Raw genomic sequence first — 23,082 nt, 5'->3', positions numbered from 1 at the left:
CTGTCCATCCCCAACTCCCGGAGCATGCTCAAACTCATGTCCATCGAGGTAGTGATGCCATCCAACCATCTCATCCTCTGTTGTCCCCTCTTCCTCCTCCTTTCAATCTTTCCCAGCATCAGGGTCTTTTCCAATGAGTCAGTTCTTTGCATCAGGTGGCCAAAGTATTGGAGTTTCAGCTTCAGCATCAGCCCTTCCAATGAATATTCAGGACTGATTCCCTTTAGGTGGGAAAAGGCATTGAAAAGGAATTAGAAAAGATTCAGATTAGTGTAGCATATTTGTGGTTCATGGCTCTCCTTTCTATTTCTATGGCCATCGCAGACATCATTCATCAATCATAGCTCTTCTTCCTACAAAGCTTATACACAGACTTTTCCACACAGGCAGTCATTCCCAATCGATCAAAGATGGAATGTCAGTGGAGAAGCAATTTGTTGTTTGGACTTAGATTTTTTTTAATAAATGAATATCACACAGAATGACTTAAGGCTGATCACTTAAACTTTCTGGACTTCTTTCATCTTCTTTATAAAAACAAAGTAACATCGCCTGCCTTACCTACTCCACAGGACCAGTGTTAAGGATGAAAACATATTCTATGAAGTATGACTTTCCATACAAAAACCAAGGAAGGGAAGAAGTCAGAGTTTATAGATGAATGATCCTAACTTCAGGCCTCTGTTATTAGGTCCTACTGCAGTTTGGGTAGTAGGATGTGAGGGTCGGCAGTGGCCTGCTGCAGGGTCGGGGGCACTGAGTGCCGAAGTGCATGCATGGGACCTTTTGAAGGAGGTCACCATTAACTTCATTACCTCCACCGTAGTTTGGCCTCAGGTCAAACAACATGGAAGGAACACAGCCCACCCCCCCCCGCCCCCCCATCAAGAGAAAATTGTATTAAAGATTTACTGAACACAGCCCTGCCCATCAGAACAAGACCCAGTTTCCCCCTCAGTAAGTCTCTCCCATCAGGAAGATTCCATAAGCCTCTTGTCATTATCCATCAGAAGGCAGACAGAATGAAAACCACAATCACAGAAAACTAACCAAACTGATCACATGGACAACAGCCTTGTCTAACTCAATGAAGCTATGACCCGTGCTGTGTGGGGCCACCTAAGATGGATGGGTCATGGTGGAGAATTCTGACAAAACGTGGTCCACTGGAAAAGGGAATGGCAAACCACTTCAGTTTTCTTGCCTTGAGAGCCCCATGAACAGCATGAAAAGGCTGATAGGACACTGAAAGATGAACTCCCCAGGTCGGTAGGTGCCCAATATGCTATGAGAGATCAGTGAAGAAATAACTCCAGAAAGAAGGAAGAGACAGAGCCAAATCGAAAACAACACCCAGTTGTGGATGTGACTGGTGAGGGAAGTAAAGTCCAATGCATTAAAGAACAATATTTCATAGGAACCTGGAATGTTAGGTCCATGAATCAAGGCAAATTGTAAGTGCTCACACAGGACATGGCAAGAGTGAACGTTGACATTTTAGGAATCTGAACTAAAATGGACTGGATTGGGTGAAATTTAACTAATATGACCATTATATCTACTACTGTGGGCAAAAATCCCTTAGAAGAAACAGTAGCCATCATAGTCAACAAAAGAGTCCAAAATACAGTACTTGGATGCAATCTCAAAAACAACAGAATGATCTCTGTTTGTTTCCAAGGCAAACCATTCAATATCACACTAATCCAAGTCTATGCCCCAACCAGTAATGCTGAAGAAATTGAAATTGAATGGTTGAAGACTTACAAGACCTTCTAGAACTAACACCCAAAGAAAAGGTTCTTTTCCTTATAGGGGACTTGAATACAAAAATAGGAAGTCAAGAGATACCTGGAGTAACAGGCAAATTTGCCTTTGGAGTACAAAATGAAGCAGGTCAAAGGCTAATAGAGTTTTGCCAAGAGAATGCACTCGTCATAGCAAATACCCTCTTCCAGCAACACAAGAAAAGACTACACATGGACATCACCAGATGGTCAATACGAAAATCAGATTGATTATATTCTTTGCAGCCAAAGATAGAGAAGCTCTATATAGCCAGCAAAAACAAGTCTAGGAGCTGACTGTGGCTCAGATCATGAACTCCTTATTGCCAAATTCAGACTTATATTGAAGAAAGTAAGGAAAACCACTAGATGATTCAGGTATGACCTAAATCATATCCCTGACGATTATATAGTGGAAGTAACAAATAGATTCAAGGGATTCTGATAGAGTGCCTGGAGAACTATGGATGGAGGTTCATGACATTGTACAAGAGGCAGTGATCAAGATCATCCACAAGAAAAAGAAATGCAGAAAGGCAAAATGGTTGTTTGAGGAGGCCTTACAAATAGCTGAGAAAAGAAGACAGGCTAAAGGCAAAGGAGAAAAGGAAAGGTATATCTATTTGAATGCAGAGTTCCAAAGAATAGTGAGGAGAGATATGAAAGCCTTGCTTAGTGATCAATGCAAAGAAATAAAGGAAAACAATAGAATGTAAAAGACTAGAGATCTCTTCAAGAAAAATAGAGATATTAAGGGAACATTTCATGCAAAGATGGGCTCAATAAAGAACAGAAATGGTATGGACCTAACAGAAGCAGAAGATATTAAGAGGTGGCAAGAATACACAGACGAACTATACAAAAAATATCTTCATGACCCAGATAACCACAATGGTGTGATCACTGACCTAGAGCCAGACATCCCAGAATGTGAAGTCAAGTGGGCCTTAGGAAGCATCACTACAAACAAAGCTAGTGGAGGTGATGGAAATTTGAGCTGTTTCAAATCCTAAAAGACGATGCTATGAAAGTGTTGTACCCAATATGCCAGCAAATTTGAAAAACTCAGCAGTGGCCACAGGACTGGAAAAGGTCAGTTTTCATTCCAATCCTAAAGACAGGCAATGCCAAAGAATGTTCAAATTACCACACAATTGCAGTCATCTCACACACTAGCAAAGTAATGCTCAAAATTCTCCAAGCCAGGCTTCAACAGTACATGAACCATGAACTTCCAGATGTTCAAGATGCTGGATTTAGAAAAGGCAGAGGAACCAGACATTAAATTGCCAACATCTGTTGGATCATTGAAAAAGTGAGAGAGTTCCAGAAAAACATCTGCTTTATTGACTATGCCAAAGCCTTTGATTGTGTGGATCACGACAAACTGTGGAAAATTCTTCAAGAGATGGGAATACCAGACCACCTGACCTGCCTCCTGAGAAATCTGTATACAGGTCAGCAAGCAACAGGTAGAACTGGACATGGAACATCAGACTGATTCCAAATTGGGAAAGGAGTCGGTCAAGGCTGTATGTTGTCACCCTGCTTATTTAACTTATATGCAGAGTACATCATGAGAAACGCTGGGCTGGAAGAAGCACAAGCTGGAATCAAGATAGCTGGGAAAAATATCAATAACCTCAGATATGCAGATGACACCACCCTTATGGCAGAAAGCGAAGAAGAACTAAAGAGCCTCTTGATGAAAATGAAAGAGGAGGGTGAAAAAGTTGGCTTAAAACTCAACATTCAGAAAATGAAGATCATGGCATCTGGTCCCATCACTTCATGGCAAATAGATGGGGAAACTATGGAAACAGTGAAAGACTTTATTTTCTTGGGTTCCAAAATCCCTGCAGATGGTGTCTGCAGCCATGAAATTAAAAGATGCTTGCTCCTTTGAAGAAAAGTTATGATCAACCTAGACAGCATATTAAAAAGCAGAGACATTACTTTGCCAACAAAGGTCCATCTAGTCAAAGCCATGGTTTTTCCAGTAGTCGTGTATGGATGTGAGAGTTGAACTATAAAGAAAACTAAGTGCTGAAGAATTGATGCTTTTGAACTGTGGTGTTGGAGAAGACCCTTAAGAGTCCCTTGGACTGCAAGGAGATCCAATCAGTCCATCCTAAAGGAAATCAGTTCTGAATATTCGTTGGAAGGGCTGATGCTGAAGCTGAAACTTCAATATTTTGACCACCTGATGTGAAGAACTGACTCATTAGAAAAGACCCTGATGCTGGGAATGATTGAAGGTGGGAAGAGAAGGGAATGACAGAGGATGCAATGGTTGGATGGCATCACCAACTTGATGGACATGAGTTTGAGCAAGCTCCAGGAGTTGGTGATAGACAAGGAAGCCTGGCGTGCTGCAGTCCATGGGCTTGCAAAGAGTCAGACACGACTGAGCAACTGAACTGACTGACTGACTGACAGTTTGGGTGGGTGTGCCAACCTGCTGAACTCTGAATTCTCAGCGAACTAGGATCTCTGAGGACAGTGATTCTAAGATATCTGCCCCACACACCAAAGAGGCCAGGAAGAACCTACAGTCTTGGCCTGAGGTGTCTTCCGTGTCTCTCGCCAGGCACCTGGGGTTCATGGGAGAGCTGGTTAGTAAGACATTATGGCCTTACTGATAATGTCAGCAATAGTGACTGCTATCACTTCCCTGGTGGCTCAGAGGTTAAAGCGTCTGCCTCCAATGCGGGAGACCCGGGTTCGATCCCTGGGTCAGGAAGATCCCCTGGAGAAGGAAATGGTAAGCCACTCCAGTATTCTTGCCTGGAGAATCCCATGGACAGAGAAACCTGGTAGGCTACAGTCCACAGGGTCGCAAAGAGTCGGACACAGCTGAGCAACTTCACTATACACTATATCTTAGTATTCATGAGGCACTGAGCCAATCCCTCCATATGTATTATCTCATTTAACCTTGAATCTCAAATCTAAAGAAAAGAGATTCACTGTACTCTTATTTTACAGATGTGGTAATCACTGCTCTGGCGGTTAAATAACCTACCCAAGGGTATGCAGCCAGTGAGAGATGGAGCTCAGACCCACCATGATCTGTCTGGCTCCAAAGCCTGGACTTTTAACCATTTCTTGTTGTTTGTTGACACCAGAATCTGTAAGATGACTGATCTAAATATTCCAATCAGAAAATGAAGCAGCTCAGTGAAGTCTTTAATGACTTAAAGTGGAAACACAGACACAAATCTGCAAATGCTTTCAATGCTGCTCTTGGCAGAACTGCTTCCAGCTGCCATCAGTGCCCTCCCCAACATCTGTCTGCAAGTGGGCTTCTGTAGGGAGACATTTATTTTTAACCACATTGTTGTCTCCACTTACAAAGGAGAAGTAACAAACTGAATTGAAAAAAATCGACCCTTGTGGCTCGTGGCTGAAATACATTTCCTAATATACGAAAGTTGCATGACAACTTTCTGGGGAGGCAGATCCCCAGAGACCCACTTAGAGAAATGATGATGCTGGGGAAAGCAGGGCTAGCTTCGTAAGGAGGTGTGGAGTGAAGTTCATTAGTAAAGAAGATTTGCATCACTCACAGCACATCCAGCTCTGGCAGATGGGCACCATGTGCTGAAAACCAATCAGTTTCCGAAAAGCAGCCCTGCACTTTCTTTTGGAGTTGGTTAGAAGCAAATATTGCGGGGAAAGCGTTCTGGGCAGATTGGGAGGTGGTTAAGGTTTGAGTGAGAAACTGAAACTTGGAGTGTGTCAGACTCAGTGTGTTTGGGGGGACCTCCTTCCGGTGGAGGAGGTGTACTCAGGAAGGAGTAGAGGGAGTGCCAGTCTGCTCCCCTCCTTCAATTGACCGAGGGGCATAACCAATCTTGCATGAGGAACAGAGTCTTCAACAATTAGTGCCACCATTGTTAAACTTTTCAATTGTTGGATTTTTTCCTGAATAAAAAAAATGTGTAACATTTTGATAACAGCTGTTTTATTTTTCCTTACCTACTTTTGTGTAGAAAATTACTTTTGCAGAACCACATGCCTAATGATGTGTCCCATACATATTAGTGAGATAATGCATGTGAGTGCATTGTATGCCATCTCACAGACAGTAGATGCTCAATAAATGGGAGCTCCTCACATTGTTTATGCTTCCTGTATTTCACAGGAGGACTCTGGGGCAGAGGGAGAGGCTGCTTTGTCCAAGGTTTGTGTTCAGCAATAACTAGACTAACCCAGGGTATCTTGGCTCCTCCCACTTCTCCCCCAGTCAGAGCACCTCAATGCCTGGACCATGCTCTACTTACATAACCCACAGCACTTTAGGGAGCAGCTGGGGCTGGACTGATTGGGAAAATGTGTTCTTGGCAGCACAGTCCAGGGTCCACTGATGTAACCAGTGTGGGTGGGCAATGTCCAAACTCAGTGGCTTTGGGGAGGTGGAGCAAGGCACACATTCATTCACTGACAAGCTGTCTGTAACCATGGAGGAGGGAGGGCAGCCAGGTAAGAAACTTATTGGAAAGAAGACAACGCTTCAGGTTGGCAGGAGGTGGGGCAGCAACAGCTCTCATTTACTGGGAAGGTCCACAAGCCAGACGTGGCACATGCACTTCTCCTGACCAACCAGCCCTCTGAGGCACATGTGTTATCCCAGTGTCCAGGAAAACATCTTAACATTTAATTCTGGGGCCAGGAAGTAACGTACCAGTCATTCATCCAGCAAATGTTTGTTGAGCTGCATCTGTCTACTCAAACGTCGTCAGCACTGGGAGTGCTATGGCAACCACAAGAGACAGAGTTCTTATCTCAGAGCAGCAGAGACAGGCAGACACACAGCCATCCACACATACAGCTACACCTTGTGATATGTGCTGAGAAGGAAAGTAAGAGCATGCACTGGAAGATAGTAATATGAACGTGCTAATTATGGGTTGGGGAGGGAACTGCTTATAGGGACACTCCTCTATGAGGAGGTGACATTTAAGTGGAGATTTGAGGCAAGTGGGTGTTGACTGTGGGGGAGAAGCAGAGAAGAGCCTGTATCAGGGCCCTGAGGCAGGAAAGGCTTGGCCAGGGAGGGAATTGAAAGGTCATCAGGCACTGTGCCTTCAGCATGGAGTACAAGAGAAGTAGCATAAGGTGATCCCCTGGGGCCCTGTGGGCCAAGCTGAGGAGATTGGCACTTTCCCTTAATGCAATAGGAGGCCAGTAGAGTGCTTTAAGCCAGCCAGTGACATGACTGGATTTATGTCTTACAAGGATGGCTCTAACTTCCCTTAGAGAAGGGATTTCAGAGGGGAGCAGGTGGAGGGAGGCTGTTACAGGTGATGGATGAAGATGACTTGGTTAAAATGGTGGCAGTGAAGGCAGAGAGGAGTGAATGGCTTTGAGATGTAACTTGAAGATGAAATCCACAAGGCTTGGCCAGAAGAAGGCAGAGTATTGGAGGAGAGGTAAGAGAATGGGAGTGGGGCCGGGAGGGGGTGGAAGCAGCTTAGTCCAGCACTGACAAAAGTGACTAGTAGTGGGACCGTGGCAGCTTGGCTTCCTTGTAACCACTGAAGCCAGTCTTGATCTGGATGCCTTTGGTGTCTTATTACAGCAAAATGATGGACAGTTCACGGTGATCCAGCTGGTGGGGATGCTGAGGGGCATTGCTGCGGGCATGAAGTACCTGGCGGAGATGAACTACGTGCACCGGGACCTAGCTGCAAGGAACATTCTGGTCAACAGTAACTTGGTGTGCAAGGTGTCCGACTTTGGCCTTTCCCGCTACCTCCAGGATGACACCTCAGATCCCACCTACACCAGCTCCTTGGTGAGTCCTTCTGGGTCTTTTCAGGTCAAAGCGTGGCAGGAGTAAAAAGTGGCTGCACATAGCGAGGATCGATGGTGGGGCATGCAGGGAGGAACTGGGACCAGAGCTCATTTGTCCTCTGGGGAAGCCAAATGCTGGGTGGACCGTTCGTCCAGGAGAAATGACAGCCACTGGTTGTTCAGACAAATGTTAGGGCACAGGCTGTGAGGAAGTGTTGGTGTCTCCTCTGAAGCCATGATGTTCCTGGCCAATGAAAGAGGATGTTTTGAAAAAGGATGATTTGGGGGAGTCCAAACATTTGGTCAATGGCATGAAAGACATCATCTACAGGGAGCGGGCTCCAGTTGGGTTGAGTACTGTGTCATCAGGTAGATTCCTGGTCCTGATTTGGGGCACATGCAGCAGCTAGTGGAAGCTTGCAGTAAGCAGCAGCAGTGAGTGGTAGTTGGAAGTGAGACTTTAGTTCCCTGACCAGGCATCCTAACCACTTGACCACAGAGTGTGACTAGAGCCTAAATCCCCAGTCCTTACCTCACTTGACAAGAAACAATTCTGATGAAGAGGTGGAAGGTAAAGAGACAAGTAAAACATATTTTGCAAAAGCAGAGTACATGCAGTAAGACACGTGGCCGAACTCTGTGACCCTCCCCTAGGCACGCATGCGCTCCTCAGCCAAGATGGATTTCAACAAAAAAGTGTCTGGAAGGATAGAAGTAAAACTGATTATGACCTGGCATCCCCTGACTTTTGACCCCCAAAGAATCTCTCTGCGCATGTGTAGTGTCTCCCTTGCCCCAAGGAGGGAAACATGTGATCTCTTGATCTTATACTGAAACAAAATTTAGCCCTTCTCTGTTCCTGCCATGATGGTTATTTTAAGGTGCCCACAAGAGACAAAGCCTGGCTATTTCTGTTTCTGTTGTTACTTCCATTTTGGAGAGCAAATAGGAGACTGATTGAAAATGCCTACCTGGGGCCCACCTATCTTCCGTCTCAGGCAGTGCAAACAGGAGGCTAGTTTTAAGTGTCCAGCCTGAAGCCCACTTTTATTCCTGCCCGTGAATTGTAAACGGGAGGCCAGTTGTAAATGCCTAACCTGGAGCCCATCTATGTCTTACCTCAGTCCTCTTCTCTGTCTTCATTACTTCCAGAAAGCTATAAGTATCATGACTTGGTAATTGAACAACATGATGAGTACCGTGAAATTTGTATTTCTATCTCAGCCTCCTCTACAGCCTGAACAGCTATAATCATCTGTGTCCAACTGCCTAGTTCACACAATTCCCTTTAAAACTTAACAGGTCCTAAATAGAGCTCTTGATTTACTCTCCAATCTCCTCTCCCCCATCTCTTCAACTCAGTAGTTGTACCATTCCTAACGGTGAAACCTAGGAATCAGTCTTGAGTTCTCTCTGTGCCTCCCCATCCAAGTTCAATCCTTCCACTAATCCTATATTATTGTTGTTTAGTCATTAGGTTGTGTCCAACTCTTTTATGACCCCATGAACTGTAGCCCACCAGGCTCCTCTGTCCATGAGATTTCTCAGGCAAGAATATTGGAGTGGGCTGCTGTTTCCTTCTCCAGAGGATCTTCCCGACCCAAGGATCAAATCTGTATCTCTTGTATTGGCAGGCAGATTCTTTACCATTGAGCCACCAGAGAAGCCCTACCCTATTCCTATAGGTTTCTATAAAGTCTGCTCCTTTCTTCTCATCTCTGCTGTTGTTCAGTCACATGTCTGACTTTGCTATCACATGGACTGCAACACACCAGGCTTCCCTGTCTTTCATCATCTCCTGGAGTTTGCTTAAATTCATGTCCATTGAGTTGATGATGTCATCCAACCATCTCATCCTCTGTCGTCCTCTTCTCCTCCTGCCTTCAATCTTTCCCAGCATCAGGAACTTTTCCAATGAGTCAGCTCTTTGCATCAGGTGACCAAAGTATTGGAGCTTCAGCTTCAACATCAGTTCTCCCAATCAGCATTCAGGGTTGATTTTGCTTAGGATTGACTGGTTGGATCTCCTTGCTGTCCAAGGGACTCTCAAGAGTCTTGTCCAACACCACAGTTTGAAAGCATCAATTCTTTGGTGCTCAGCCTTCTTTATGATCCAACTCTCACATCTCTACTGTGACCCCACCCTATTCCAAAGCACCATTCTCTCTCACCTGGACTGTTATAGTAGCTTCCTAATGAGTCTCCCTGGTTTCCTTTTGTCTTCATACATCTATTCATAACAGCATCAAAAGTGACTGATCTTCCTAATCTACCCACCAGTTATATCCCTTAAACTTGCAAAAACAATACCTGATTATTATAAAAGTCAGAACAATACAGAGAAGAAAAAAGGATAAATAAGAACCTACAATTCCCTTAAAGAAGTGTTTGGTGAACTTTTCCTAAAGTGCTATATAGAAAATATTTTAGACTTTGCTGGCTAAAAGGCCAAATGAGGATATTATGTACATGATTATATAACCATTTAAAATGTAACCCTTTAAAAATGTATGAATGCCATTCCTAGCCCCTGGGCTGTAAAAAAGCAGGTGACCTGCCAAATTTGGTACTTAGGCAATGGTTTACCAACTCCTGTTCTGAAGCATCAGTTTCAACAGTTAGATGTGTCTGCTTTCACACTTTTATCTTTGTTCAAAAAGAAATTTTTTATTTTATAAAAATGGGATCATACTGTGCCTGTTTTTCTGTGTCTTGTGATTCTCTTGGGGATTCTTACTCCATGTTGCTACTTTGAAAGTTTGTAAACCTTCACACTCCACTAGGGATATATGGTGCCCATCTTCTAACATCTTCACCAGCATTGGATGTAATCAATATTTTAAAATTTGCTAATCCAAAGATGAAAAATGATAACTCGTTTTCTTTTCATTGAATTTTCAACTGACTCCTAGAGATATTTTTGCATAGTTATTGGGATTCATGTTTCTTCTTTCACTAATTATCTATACATGTATTTACCTATTTTTCTATTGGGTTATGATACAGTTAGTTCCTTCATGTTTTCCTGCACAAAAAAGTACAGTTATTTTTTATAAAGATTATTTTTTTCTTTTTGTCTGCTCTGCATCTTCATTGCAGCACTCAGGCTTAGTTGCCCCACAGTATGGCACCCCACTCCAGTACTCTTGCCTGGAAAATCCCATGGACGGAGGAGCGTGGTAGGCTGCACGGGGTTGCTAAAAGTTGGACACAACTGAGCGACTTCCCTTTCACTTTTCACTTTCATGCATTGGAGAAGGAAATGGCAACCCACTCCAGTGTTCTTGCCTGGAGAATCCCAGGGACAGGGGAGCCTGGTGGGCTGCTGTCTATGGGGTCGCACAGAGTCGGACTCGACTGAAGTGACTTAGCAGCAGCATTTACCAGACCAAGGATCGAACTACGTACCCTGCATTGGAAGGCAAATTCTTAACCACTGAATCACCAAGGAAGTCCCAGTACAATTCTTTTTTGTATTTAAAAAAATACGCTTGTCTTTTTGATATTATTTATGATACCCTTTGGCTTGCAAAAGTGGTTCATATTCATTTGGTCTAAAATATCTATCTTTTTCTCTACTTGTTGGATTTTTTGGCTTATTCTAAAAGTTCTCTCCATCCCAAGGTTGTAAAATGCTTTTTAAAATTTCCTATACTATCTTCTTATCTTGATAAGTTTGATTTATCATGTAACTATTTATTTAATCCATTCCTCTATCGATTCATCACTCCACCCTATTTTGTTGATATATTTCCAGAAAAGTTGTAGACATGTGCACACATCACCCATAAACACTTTAGCATATGCCTTTTTTAAATTTTATTTTATTTTTAAACTTTACATAACTGTATTAGTTTTGCCAAATATCAAAATGACTTTTAATGAGAGTATATATATTTGTTTATACTTCTTTACTTGATTAAGGCAAAATTTGCACAAAGAAGTACACAGATCTTAAGTGTACATTTACAGAGTTTTAACAAATGTATACAACTATGTGACCCAAAATTCTATCAAAATAGAAAACTTGGTCGTCATACCAGGAAGTTCCCTCATGTCCTTCCTCTGTCCCAAATGCAGAGGTGCCCGCTGTTCTGACTTTTTTTCAAATATAGGTTCCTTTTGTCTCTTCTAGAACTCCTCATAAATGGTATCAGGATGCTCTTCATGCCTGACTGCTTTCTTTTAGCATTCTGAGTATGAGATCCTTTCCTGTTGCTGAGTGAAGCAGTAGTTTTTTCTTAATTACTGTAACAGTCTATGTTTATTTATCCATTCTCTTGTTGGTAGACACCAGGGCTATTCTCAAATATGATTTTGAATATGTTAGGACATATATTTTTATTGTGTTTTTATGCAGGTAAATATAGAAAATTATATCAACACCATTTATTGAAGATATTTTCCATATTTTATTGGCTCATATGTCATTCTTGTCATATGTTAAGTTCTTTACATAAACAATGTTTTGATTCTAAAATCTCCTCCGTTGGTCAATTTATTTATTCTTATGCCCAACCATATTATTCTAATTATAGTAACTTTATCAAAAGTTTTACTTTCAGTATTATTCTGATTATATTAATTTTAGCAAGAGTTTTACTGTTTGGATAAATTAAGCTATCTTCATTTGTGTTTAAAAAATCTTGGCTCTTTTCAAATGTCTTTTATTTCAACTTAAGATCACTTTGTCCAGTGATCTACCTAAAACTACCTAGTAATACATATACACTCACATATGAGTTTTGAATGGAATGCTATTCTACATTTGGAAAGACTGACGTTTTAATGACCTTGAGTCACATAAATAATAATGTGAACCAAACATCCAATCTGTATATGCCTTACATTGAAAGTTTCTTAGATGTAAAGCTTCCTATGTTATTGTCCTGCACACATTATTTAGATCATCTGTTGTGACTCTGTATGTGTTTCTTCTAAATGACGAACTGTATAAACTCCTAAACCTAACAGTTTTCAGGATATATTTTACCATATTATTCTTCCATGTTTTGCCTTTTATTCAAAATAGAAAAAATTATCATGTTTGATGACTAAACTATTTATGTTTATAAAAATGCAGCTTATTCACATGAAAAATATTTATTGATCATCTACTATGTGCCAATCCTGGGGTACAATCTGGAGGCACAATTAGGATTGAAAAGAGACAGCATTACTGTTCTCACATTACTCACAACTGAATGAGGAAAGGGAAGCTCAGTCAGATGCACACACAAATAAGTGCATAATTGACAGCTGAGAGTCACTGTGTTCTGTGACTGCATGAGGAAAATAATACATGAGAAAAACAGCCTTATTAGACCTAGGGGAATTAAGGAGAGCTTTCAGAGGAGATGGGCTCCAGCAGAGATTTGAAGAATAAGTCAACCAAATGCATATGGTAGGTTAGAGCACTGAGAAACGTAAGTAGTACATACAAAGGGCTTGTGTCAATAGGGCAGGTGGAATTTTAGAAGAGCATTTGGATAAAGAAGGGAAACTGACCAATGAGGTCAGCAGTAGTTACATTAGATGGGCCTCCCAGACATTTGTGATGGAATTTACTGCCTTAGAGCAATAAGCAGTCATTCTGTGTATGGGGGTAGGGGTGGGGGGAGAGAAGGGTGTACACAGATGCACACACATGACCCAAAGGTGATTAATTTCCATTTTAGGAAAATAACCTGGTTTTTCCTCTTGCTTTTTCTTTCCAATATCTTCCCTCCCTTCTGTATAAACAAACAAAAGGAAGGCTTCCTTCCATCTTTCTTTCTCCAAAACTCCATTTGGCAGGCCCAGTTTAGGTAGATGTCCTGACCTAGAGAAGTAAACCCTAGCAGGAATTGAGACTCACAGGTGAAGGAGCTGGAAACCCAATATGATTGGGATATTAGCTATATACATAGAGATATTGAAAATTATATTGGAGATAATGGAAGCTTTTGGAAAAGGAGGTACAAATATGGAAAGCATGAAAGCTAGAATGAATTATGTGAACTGAAGTAGAAATAAGGAAAATGTATCCCCTCAGACTTCTGAGGCTTTGTCTTCAAAGTTGCTGTTGAATAAATAGCCTCTCCATGTTTAAAAAAATTGAACCGGAATTGGAGGTATCAGTGTGAAACTTGTGGTTTTCAATATAAAAAGAGATAAATAAATATGAGCTGAGAGTGCCTCAAAGCAATGGCACCCATGTAGCAAAAAATACACCTGGCACTCAGATCTTGGATTCTATATTCTCTTCTATACTAAAAGCAACCAGGACTCACTAGCTAAATGGCCCCTTCCAGAGCCTAGACAGAGGAAGTATGTACATTGTTTTGTGCCAGAAAGTAAGAAAGTACTCAAAGAATAATCGTAATATGCCAAAAGAACACAATACTCAGCTTGAAGGACTTCCCAGTGTCCAAATATAGGATAATTTAGAACTTAATATACACTGATGGTAACAGATTATAATCTATTGAATAAGATAGGAACTGTGCAGTTAACATGGATATGAAAAATCACTATTTGGTGACCATCAGATTAATAGTTAAGAAACATAATGGATGCTTGTACTTCAGGTGAAACTGGAGAGAGAAATGGGGATCTTACATAGCCTCAAAGTATTTCCCCCAAAATATGTATTACAAAAGAGGAGAAAGTAACTTTACAGAGAAATCTGGTAACACCATCTGAATCAAATGTTTAGAGTTCACACCACCAATAACAGACACTTAAGAAGATGCAGTGAAAAAACATAGCATTTCAGATACTCTGTTCAAAACGTTTAACTTGGGTCTTATCATGAGGAAACATCAGAAAAATTAAAATTGAGATATGCTTTATTAAATACCTAACCTAGGATCTTGAAATTTCAAAGTCATGAAAGTTAAGTAGACCGACAACTGTTCCAGATTGAAGGGCATTAAAGAGGCATGACAACTGGGTAATATATATGATCCCTATAGGGCATTTCTGTGACAGTTTTTAAGAATTTGAATAGAGTATCTTGATGAAGAATGTATAGGCATTTTTGGTAGTAATCTTGAAATGTTTCTAGATATTGAAACTTGTTTCAAAATAAAATATTGTTAAAAAACATTTCAGTTCAGTTCAGTCGCTCAGTCGTGTCCGACTCTTTGCGACCCCATGAATCGCAGCACACCAGGCTTCCCTGTCCATCACCAGCTCCTGGAGTTCACTCAGGCTCACGTCCATCGAGTCAGTGATGCCATCCAGCCATCTCAGCCTCTGTCGTCCCCTTCTCCTCCTGCCCCCAATCCCTCCCAGCATCAGAGTCTTTTCCAATGAGTCAACTCTTCGCATGAGGTGGCCAAAGTATTGGAGTTTCAGCTTTAGCATCAGTCCTTCCAAAGAAATCCCAGGGCTGATCTCCTTCAGAATGGACTGGTTGGATCTCCTTGCAGTCCAAGGGACTCTCAGGAGTCTTCTCCAACACCACAATTCAAAAGCATCAATTCCTTGGCTCTCAGCTTTCTTCACAGTCCAACTCTCACATCCATACATGACCACAGGAAAAACCATAGCCTTGACTAGACGAACCTTTGTTGGCAAAGTAATGTCTCTGCTTTTGAATATGCTATCTAGGTTGGACATAACTTTCCTTCCAAGGAGTAAGCGTCTTTTAATTTCATGGCTGCAGTCACCATCTGCAGTGATTTTGGAACCCAAAAAAATAAAGTCTGACACAGTTTCCACTGTTTCCCCATCTATTTCCCATGAAGTGATGGGACCAGATGCCACGATCTTCATTTTCTGAATGTTGAGCTTTAAGCCAACTTTTTCACTCTCCACTTTCACTTTCATCAAGAGGCATTTTAGTTCCTCTTCACTTTCTGCCATAAGGGTAATGTCATCTGCACATCTGTGGTTATTGATATTTCTCCCGGCAATCTTGATTCCAGCTTGTGCTTCCTCCAGCCCAGTGTTTCTCATGATGTACTCTGCATATAAGTTAAATAAGTAGGGTGACAATATACAGCCTTGACGTACTCCTTTTCCTATTTGGAACCAGTCTGTTTTTCCATGTCCAGTTCTAACTGTTGCTTCCTGACCTGCATACCATGACTCAAATGTGGAGGACAGACGGCAAAAGTGGAAGCAATGTGTGTTAGGAGGCCAAGGGCAGTGGGGATGAATGAAACCCAGAGGAATCAGGAGAGAAACATGGGAAAGACTTGGTAGTGGGTGATACTTGGGTGAGAGGGTGACAGAGGTCCAAGGATGACACTTGGCATCTTGGACTGTGCCTCTGGGTGGATGGTGATGCCATTCTCTGATTGAATGGAGATGCTGGAAAGGAACCGGTTAGAGAAATAGCAGGTTTTGAATGAATTGTGGGTTTCATTTAAATAAGTATTGCTCAAATTTTGGTGGGTATCAGGTTGTTGCTGTTGCTGCATCTCTTCAGTCCTGTCCGACTCTGTGTGACCCCATGGACTGCAGCCTACCAGGCTTCTCCGTCCATGGGATTCTCCAGGCAAGAACACTGGAGTGGGTTGCCATTTCCTTCTCCAATGCATGAAAGTGGAAAGTGAAAGTGAAGTTGCTCAGTCGTGTCCGACTCTTAGCGACCCCATGGACTGCAGCCTACCAGGCTCTTCCGTCCATGGGATTTTCCAGGCAAGAGTACTGGAGTGGGTTGCCATTGCCTTCTCCGGTATCAGGTTTACCTGGAGTTAATAAGGAGTACAGAGGCATAGATTCCTGGATGATTCTGATACAAAATTTTGAAAGACTCTTGTTTAGAAAAATTTGACTTTTAGGTGCTCGTAGGCTAAGTAGAGCTGCTGAATAGGCCACTGATTATGGGTTTGGATCATGAGGGAGAAGTCCAAAAAAGACGTGCATTAAGGAGTCATCAGCATAAAGACAAGAATCAAAACGGGGGTGTAAATGTGTTTTGGCTCAGGAGAGGACAAAGAAGGCAAAGGAATTCATTCTGATCATGAAGAAGCCCAACAGTGACCAACACAAATGCACAAAACTCAAGTAGGAGCATGAATGCTCAACTGTCCCTTTCCTCTAGAGAGGCAATTACTAAGAATTTACTGTAAATCCTTCCCCCTCGCTTTGCAGAGGAGGGATCTGAGGCCCAAAGTGATCAAATGAGCTGCTCAGTTCAGAGCCTGTTCGTGTAGCTTTGGTCCTTCAGTCCAGTCTCCAGACTGTGCACCCAGTGCTTGGGACACCTGGGCTCTTTCCCTGGCCCCACACTGTGCCAGACTCCCTACTCAGATTAGGTCATTTGTGATGTCCCAGAAAGCCTATTTCTCCTTCTTTCTTTCCCCTTTCCTTCCCAAAGATCCAGAAACGAATTGTTATGTTTGCCAACTGGCTCCGCGGGCCTTTGGGCAATGTGGAGGTCAGGCCATGCTGCATCACTGCTACCACCCCATCTTTAAGCAGAGGTGGGCAGGCTATTAACTTTCATTTGTCTATGCATTTTTTCAGCTCTACTTCTTCACAATTTTCATGGTTACCCTAGGAGATATATATATATATATATATACACACACACATACACACACACACTTTTTCTCTGGTTGCATTTAAGATTTTCCCATTATTTTCAGTTTTTAACTTGATTATGATGGGCACGGTCATGTCTTTTTTCCCCCCAATTTATCTTTTTGAGATTCTCTAAGCTTCTTAAATTGTAAATTTATGTCTTTCACTATTATTTGGGAATTTTTCAACCACAGTCCTTCATATATTATTTCCTTTCCCCTTTTCCCTCCTTCTAGGACTATAATTACCAATGTGTAGATTGTCCCACAGGTTCCTAAGGCTCTGTTCATTATTTTCCCCATTGTTTTCTTCTCCGTTCCTCATCTCTATCTTTAAATTCATTGATTCTTTCATTTACCATCTCCATTCTTCTGAAAATTTCCCTCGAAATTTTTTTTTCTGATATTGTATTTTTTTTAAGCTTTGTACTTTGTTATGAATCTTTCTTTTATACTTTCTAATTGTTCACTGAGTTTTTTTTATTCATCATAACTATATTTTTCTTTACCCCGTTGAGCACAGCCATAGTAACCACTGTCATAAATCTAGGTCATCATGGGTTGGCGTCTTTTTCCCCATGAAGATGGATCACATTTCTCTGGCTCTTTGTATGTCTAGTAGTTTTGGATTACATGTGTTGTGAATGTTATTATGTGTTGTAGAGACTCTGAATTCTGTAACATTGACCCAAAGATTATTGATGTTTTTGATATAGCAGGAAGTTAACATGTTACACTCAACCTGCAGACTCTGTTATGTCTGCAGTGGGTAGCAGCTCAGTTCCTGTGGCTTTCAGTCTATCTTATGCTTGCATGGTTCAGGAGTCAGCCATAGAATTGAGGAAAGTTTACACCCAGAATTTGGAATTCCATTTCCCTGGTTCTCTTGTGTTGAGGGATCCTTCCCCAGCTCTCCAGCATCCCCGATTATCCAGGACTCCTTCCTTGGTTTCTTCAGCCAGAAAGATGGTAGGTTTTTTCCATTAGTGTTTTAGCCACTGGGTGGACAGCTGCCCCAGGGCAAAACTGCAAAAATAAGACTCACCTTGTGCTGCTCAGTTTCTGGAACCTTCAGGTAGGTTTTCCTTTCTTTCTTTTTTTCTTCTTTCCTTTCTCTTCTCTTGTATTTTGTTTTAATTTGCAGAGAATCTGTTTGTCAGAGGCATGCTCCTCCACACTAAAAGTGGAACCTTCGGCTTATTAATAACCCTTAATCAGCAGATCCATGAAATAGCCCTTCAGCCAGCTCTGCTCCATCTTAAGTTCCCTATTTATGCAATTCTTTCAAGACCTTTTAAACATCGTCAGCTTCTAATACATCTTGTGTTACTTTATAAGTGAAGACCTCAGTCATAGCTATTAAAGTTTTCTAGTTTTTCCTATCAGGCCCTCAGCCTTCATCTCTTATTCTGTCTTAATTCTCTACCATGCTTCCCCCCAGGTCTTCCTTCTCTGTTTTAAATTGCTATTTCTAGCCCCAGGAGCATTTCCTTCCCATCAGGCTCCTGGTATAATGAACAGATAGAATTGCTCCTTTGTGCTCTTATGATTGAAATAAGCCCACTAAAACAGGGAGGAGTTCTGAATTGCTCCCAACATTCCAGAGAGACAGAACAATGAGCTTAGCTGGGCTCTAACACCTGTACAATTTACACCACTTTCCTTTTGGCAGGTATATGTCTGAATGCCGTTATGGGTATTCAAAATAACATTTCCATGTGTCTTAGTCTGCTCAAGCAGCTATAACAAAATATCATAGACTAGGTGGCTTACACATTAAACATTTCCCACAGTTTTGGAGAAACTGGAGACTGGGAAGTCCAAGATCAAGATGCTGGCAAATTTAGTTCCTGACAACAAGAGCCCTCTTACCGGCTTGCAGTTGGCAGCCTTCTTGCTCTATGGTCACATGGCAGAGAGAGGCAGAGGCAGAGAAAGAGACAGAGAAAGCAAGCAGCTCTGGTCTCTCTTCCTCTTCCTATAAGGACACTAATCCCATCATGGGGTCTCCACCCTTATGACCTCCTCTAGACCCAATTACCTCCCAAAGGCCTCATCTCCAAATACCATCACATTGGAGGTTATGTGATAAATATGTGATAAACATGAATTCATATGAATTTGGGGAGGACATGTACATTTGGTCCATGACACCATGCTTGAGTTACAGACCCAGACTCAGTATTTGACTTCACAGGTCATACTAATAGCACAAAAAGGCACTCATATCAGGGAAAGTGCCACATCTTTGGTTAACTCTTTGCATTTGGGGCTCACAAACACAATTCACAAACCTGACTTTCACCCTTTCTTAGCCCACACTGGTAGACAGAGCCCTCACAGGGTTCCACGGACCCTCTATGTGTATCAGCTTTCTGCTGGGTAAGTCAAAAGCTCTGCTCCATCATGCCTGGCTTTCTTTTCTGATCAGTAGGAAGAGCCTCCATCGGGTCCCTTTGTGAGCAGAATCTTCCCTTCTTAGTATTCAGCCAGGTTCCTTCTGCTAAAGCAGTGTCAACTTTCCCATCTTTCAGAGCCCCAGGCTATCTCTCTAGAAAGTCTCTGGCCCCGCCCGCGCCTTCCCTCTATGCTGCTCCCTGCAGGCCTCCCTGTTTTATGTGAAGTGCACTCTGTCTTCAAGGTGCCTCTGATCTTCCCGAGCCCCTTCCCCTTTGCTCTGCCTTCCTCTCAACCCTCTTGTCTCAGCCCTGGCTCCCAGTGTGTTTCCGGTGTTTCTGCTTTTCTGAGGCTCCCTTCTGTCCTAGCCTGCCTGTGCCTCTCTCCTTCCGGCTTTCTCTGTTCAAATGTCAGCTGACGTTCCTTGCCTACTCTGTCCCCATCTGTGAACCTCAAACAGAGCTGCTTCTTGGGCATCTGCCCTTCCTGGCAGGAAGCAGAATCCATCTTCTCAGGTGATCAGCCGGCCGACTTCTAGGCTGCCCAGCTCTCCCTCACATGCTGCACTCCCTGCTTTCCATGAAGATGGACTCTGGGATGGCTCTGCTGGGCCCCTTCCTCAAGAATCTGCTCCACCTGTGTCAGACACAGTGCCCCCCCAGGGGCACTGCACATGGAAGGTCCACCCTCCCTGAGGGACAAGGGTCAGTCTGTCCCCCGAAGCCATCTCTGGAGCACCTGGCCCCAGGGCTCTTCCTGAGCCTACTCCACATGTGCTCTGCAGAGGCCCTTGTTCCCCTGTGATGAATTTCAGTCACCTGTCACCATGAAGGCAGGACCCTTGTCTTGTCCTCTCCCATTACTCCCGTGACTTATCGCCTCAGCCATAGCCTGAATCCTCACTGTGTTTCCGGGAGACAGCATCCATTCTAGCCACTATCGATTCCTGCTGAAGTCTCCAGGGCCTCTCCTTTCACAAAAAATTTGGCCTTTATTCCATGATATGCTGCCCATGTCTTCAGGAATGTGGGCTGAGAAGGTGGCAAAAAGATCTCTCTAGAACTCTCTCCCACTCTGAGGTGGCAAAATGATTCTTTGAACATGGTAGAAATTTGCAAGATTTGGATTCAAACGATGCTTTGGCTTCCCTGGTGGCTCAGACAGTAAAGAATCTGCCAGCAAGTCAGGAGACTCAGGTTCAATCCCTGGGTTGGGAAGATCCCCTGGAGAAGGGAATGGCAACCAAGTCCACTATTCTTGCCTGGAGAATCCCATGGATAGAGGGGCCTGGCAAGCTACAGTCCATGGGGTCATAAAGAGTCGGACTTGACTGAGCGACTAACACTGCTGCTGCTAAGTCACTTCAGTCAGTCGTGTCTGACTCTGTGCGACCCCATAGACTGCAGCCCACCAGGCTCTGCTGTCCCTGGGATTCTCCAGGCAAGAACACTGGAGTGGGTTGCCAGTTCCTTCTCCAGTGCGTGAAAGTGAAAAGTGAAAGTGAAGTCGCTCAGTCGTGTCTGACCTTCGTGACCCCATGGACTGCAGCCTCCCAGGCTCCTCTGTCCATGGGATTTTCCAGGCAAGAGTACTGGAGTGGGGTGCCATTGCATTCTCCGTTCCCTCTTCTGAGTCATTGCAAAACAGAAAACAGTAGAACAGAGAGCTTCCAGAAACCCAGGAAAAGCTGATATTCAAAAGGAAAACTGAGGGCCCTCGTGACAGGATCGACATGGAAGAATTTTGAAAGATTTCACCTTCCAAAGCGGGGGGTGCAGCCTCATGGCCAAAAGAACCAAAACATAAAATAGGAGCAATATTGTAACAAATTCAATAAAAAAAACTTTAAAAATGGTCCACATCAAAAAAAAAAATCTTAAAAAAAAAAAAGCCCCCATGGTTCTCACACTTCCCTGTGCCCCAGAATGCCCTAGAAGGCTAGGAAAGCATAGATTTCTGGGTCCCGCACTCAGAATTTCTGATCAGTGGGCCTGAGATAGGAATATGCATTTCAGACAAGGACCAGATAATGCTGATAGCACTAGAGCTGGACCGCACTTTTGGAATGTCTGCATTGAAACTGTTTGAGGAAGCATACATTTCCCCACAAACCTACATTGCAAGGCACGTCAGTTATTTTTCAAAAATCAGAGTAAATCTGATACTGAGTCCCTGTCCAATTAAACTAGAAAAGAAAATGTGTTTTCAGTCATCCTAGACCTCTTCCTCTCTCCCCAAGCCCCGGGGAGTATGCAGGTCCTGGGGCCACCCTCGGGCACCATGTCTTTGTAGGAACTGGAGCCCCTCTGCCTTAGTCCAGCATCACTTGTGTCTGAGAAGGCAGAGAAGGGTGAGTGTCTCCACCACAGAGCCCCACACCAGCATATGCCTCCGGGTCTCAGCACCCCTATCTGACCCTGCTACTTTGCTCCACCTAATAACCCATTTCCCAGATCTGAATGCCTCACCCCTGCCCCATTCATCAGCTCTCCTTTGGGTGGGGGTGGGGGTGGGAAGCGTAACTGATTAAATCAGTCCTGAATATCCTGAGGTTGGTTTTTAGGAGTTGGAGACAGACTGATGATCACCCTCAGCTTTAAGATTCTTCTATGCCATAGCACCAAACTTACACGAATTAACACCTCCATCATTTTCATTGACATGGTTACTGGCCAGACACTAAAGTTCAGCACACAGAGGTTTTGTACACTGCACTTGTTTAGCCTCCATCTTCTTTAAGTCAATAAGTGCTTAAGGAAGGGAAGTTGTCCAGGGTGCCTGAGGGGCATATTTGAGATGGAGAATCTTTTTTTCTCTAGGAACCTACTTGGGAAACTTTCAAAGAGGGAATCGACAGAGAAAATCAATGGAGGGGTCAGAGCCTCGGCCTTAGAGGCCCTCCCCCTTCTCCATGCCAGGTCCTAAGCCCACCCTGCATAGGGGTAGTGGGTACCACAAACAATCTGAGACCGCCTTTGCTTGGGCACATTCCAGAGGAGTGGAAGACCTGTATCACTGTCCTTGAACCAGCGGGGGGCTGAGGGCAAAGCTGGGTGCACAGCCAGCCGTCTCCCGTCCAGGCTGCCCAGACTTTCTGTTCACCAGGAGCCAGTGGTGCCTCTCCAGCCCTCATGGGTGAAAAATGGTTAGGGGGATTCTAGGTGAAGATAGGAAGCCTCTGTGAACTTTTTTAAAAATTAATTTTTGTTGGAGTATAGTTGCTTTGCAATGTTGTGTCAATTTCCATTGTACAGTAAGTTAATCAGCTATACATATGCATATATCCCATCTCTTTTGGGTTTACTTCCTGTTTAATCACCACAGAGCACTGAGCAAAGTTGCCTGTGCTATACAGTAGGTTCTTAGTAGTTTATATTTTATATATAGTATCAATGTGCATGCTAAGTCACTTCAGTCGTGTTCGACTCTTTATGACCCTATGGAGCATACCCTGTCAGACTTCTCTGTCCATGGGATTCTCCAAGCAAGACTGCTGGAGTGGGTTGCCATACCCTCCTCCAGGGGATCTTCCTAACCCAGGAATTGAACCCACATCTCTTATGTCTTCTGCATTGGCACGC

The 23,082-nt window shown here is 43.2% G+C and overlaps 1 protein-coding gene across 1 annotated transcript in view; it reads left to right on the top strand.

Moving 5' to 3' along the window:
* Positions 1-23,082, top strand: part of EPHB1 (EPH receptor B1) — a 463,088-nt gene that overhangs the window by 401,630 nt on the left and 38,376 nt on the right. The window contains exon 12 of the mRNA XM_025291403.3: positions 7,372-7,587. Coding sequence (XP_025147188.2) covers positions 7,372-7,587 — 216 coding nt within the window. The remainder of the gene's footprint in view (positions 1-7,371; positions 7,588-23,082) is intronic.

Source organism: Bubalus bubalis, chromosome 1 (assembly GCF_019923935.1).
Source record: "Bubalus bubalis isolate 160015118507 breed Murrah chromosome 1, NDDB_SH_1, whole genome shotgun sequence".
Taxonomy (NCBI): Eukaryota; Metazoa; Chordata; class Mammalia; order Artiodactyla; family Bovidae; genus Bubalus; species Bubalus bubalis.
This window is presented reverse-complemented; position numbering and strand designations above follow the sequence as displayed.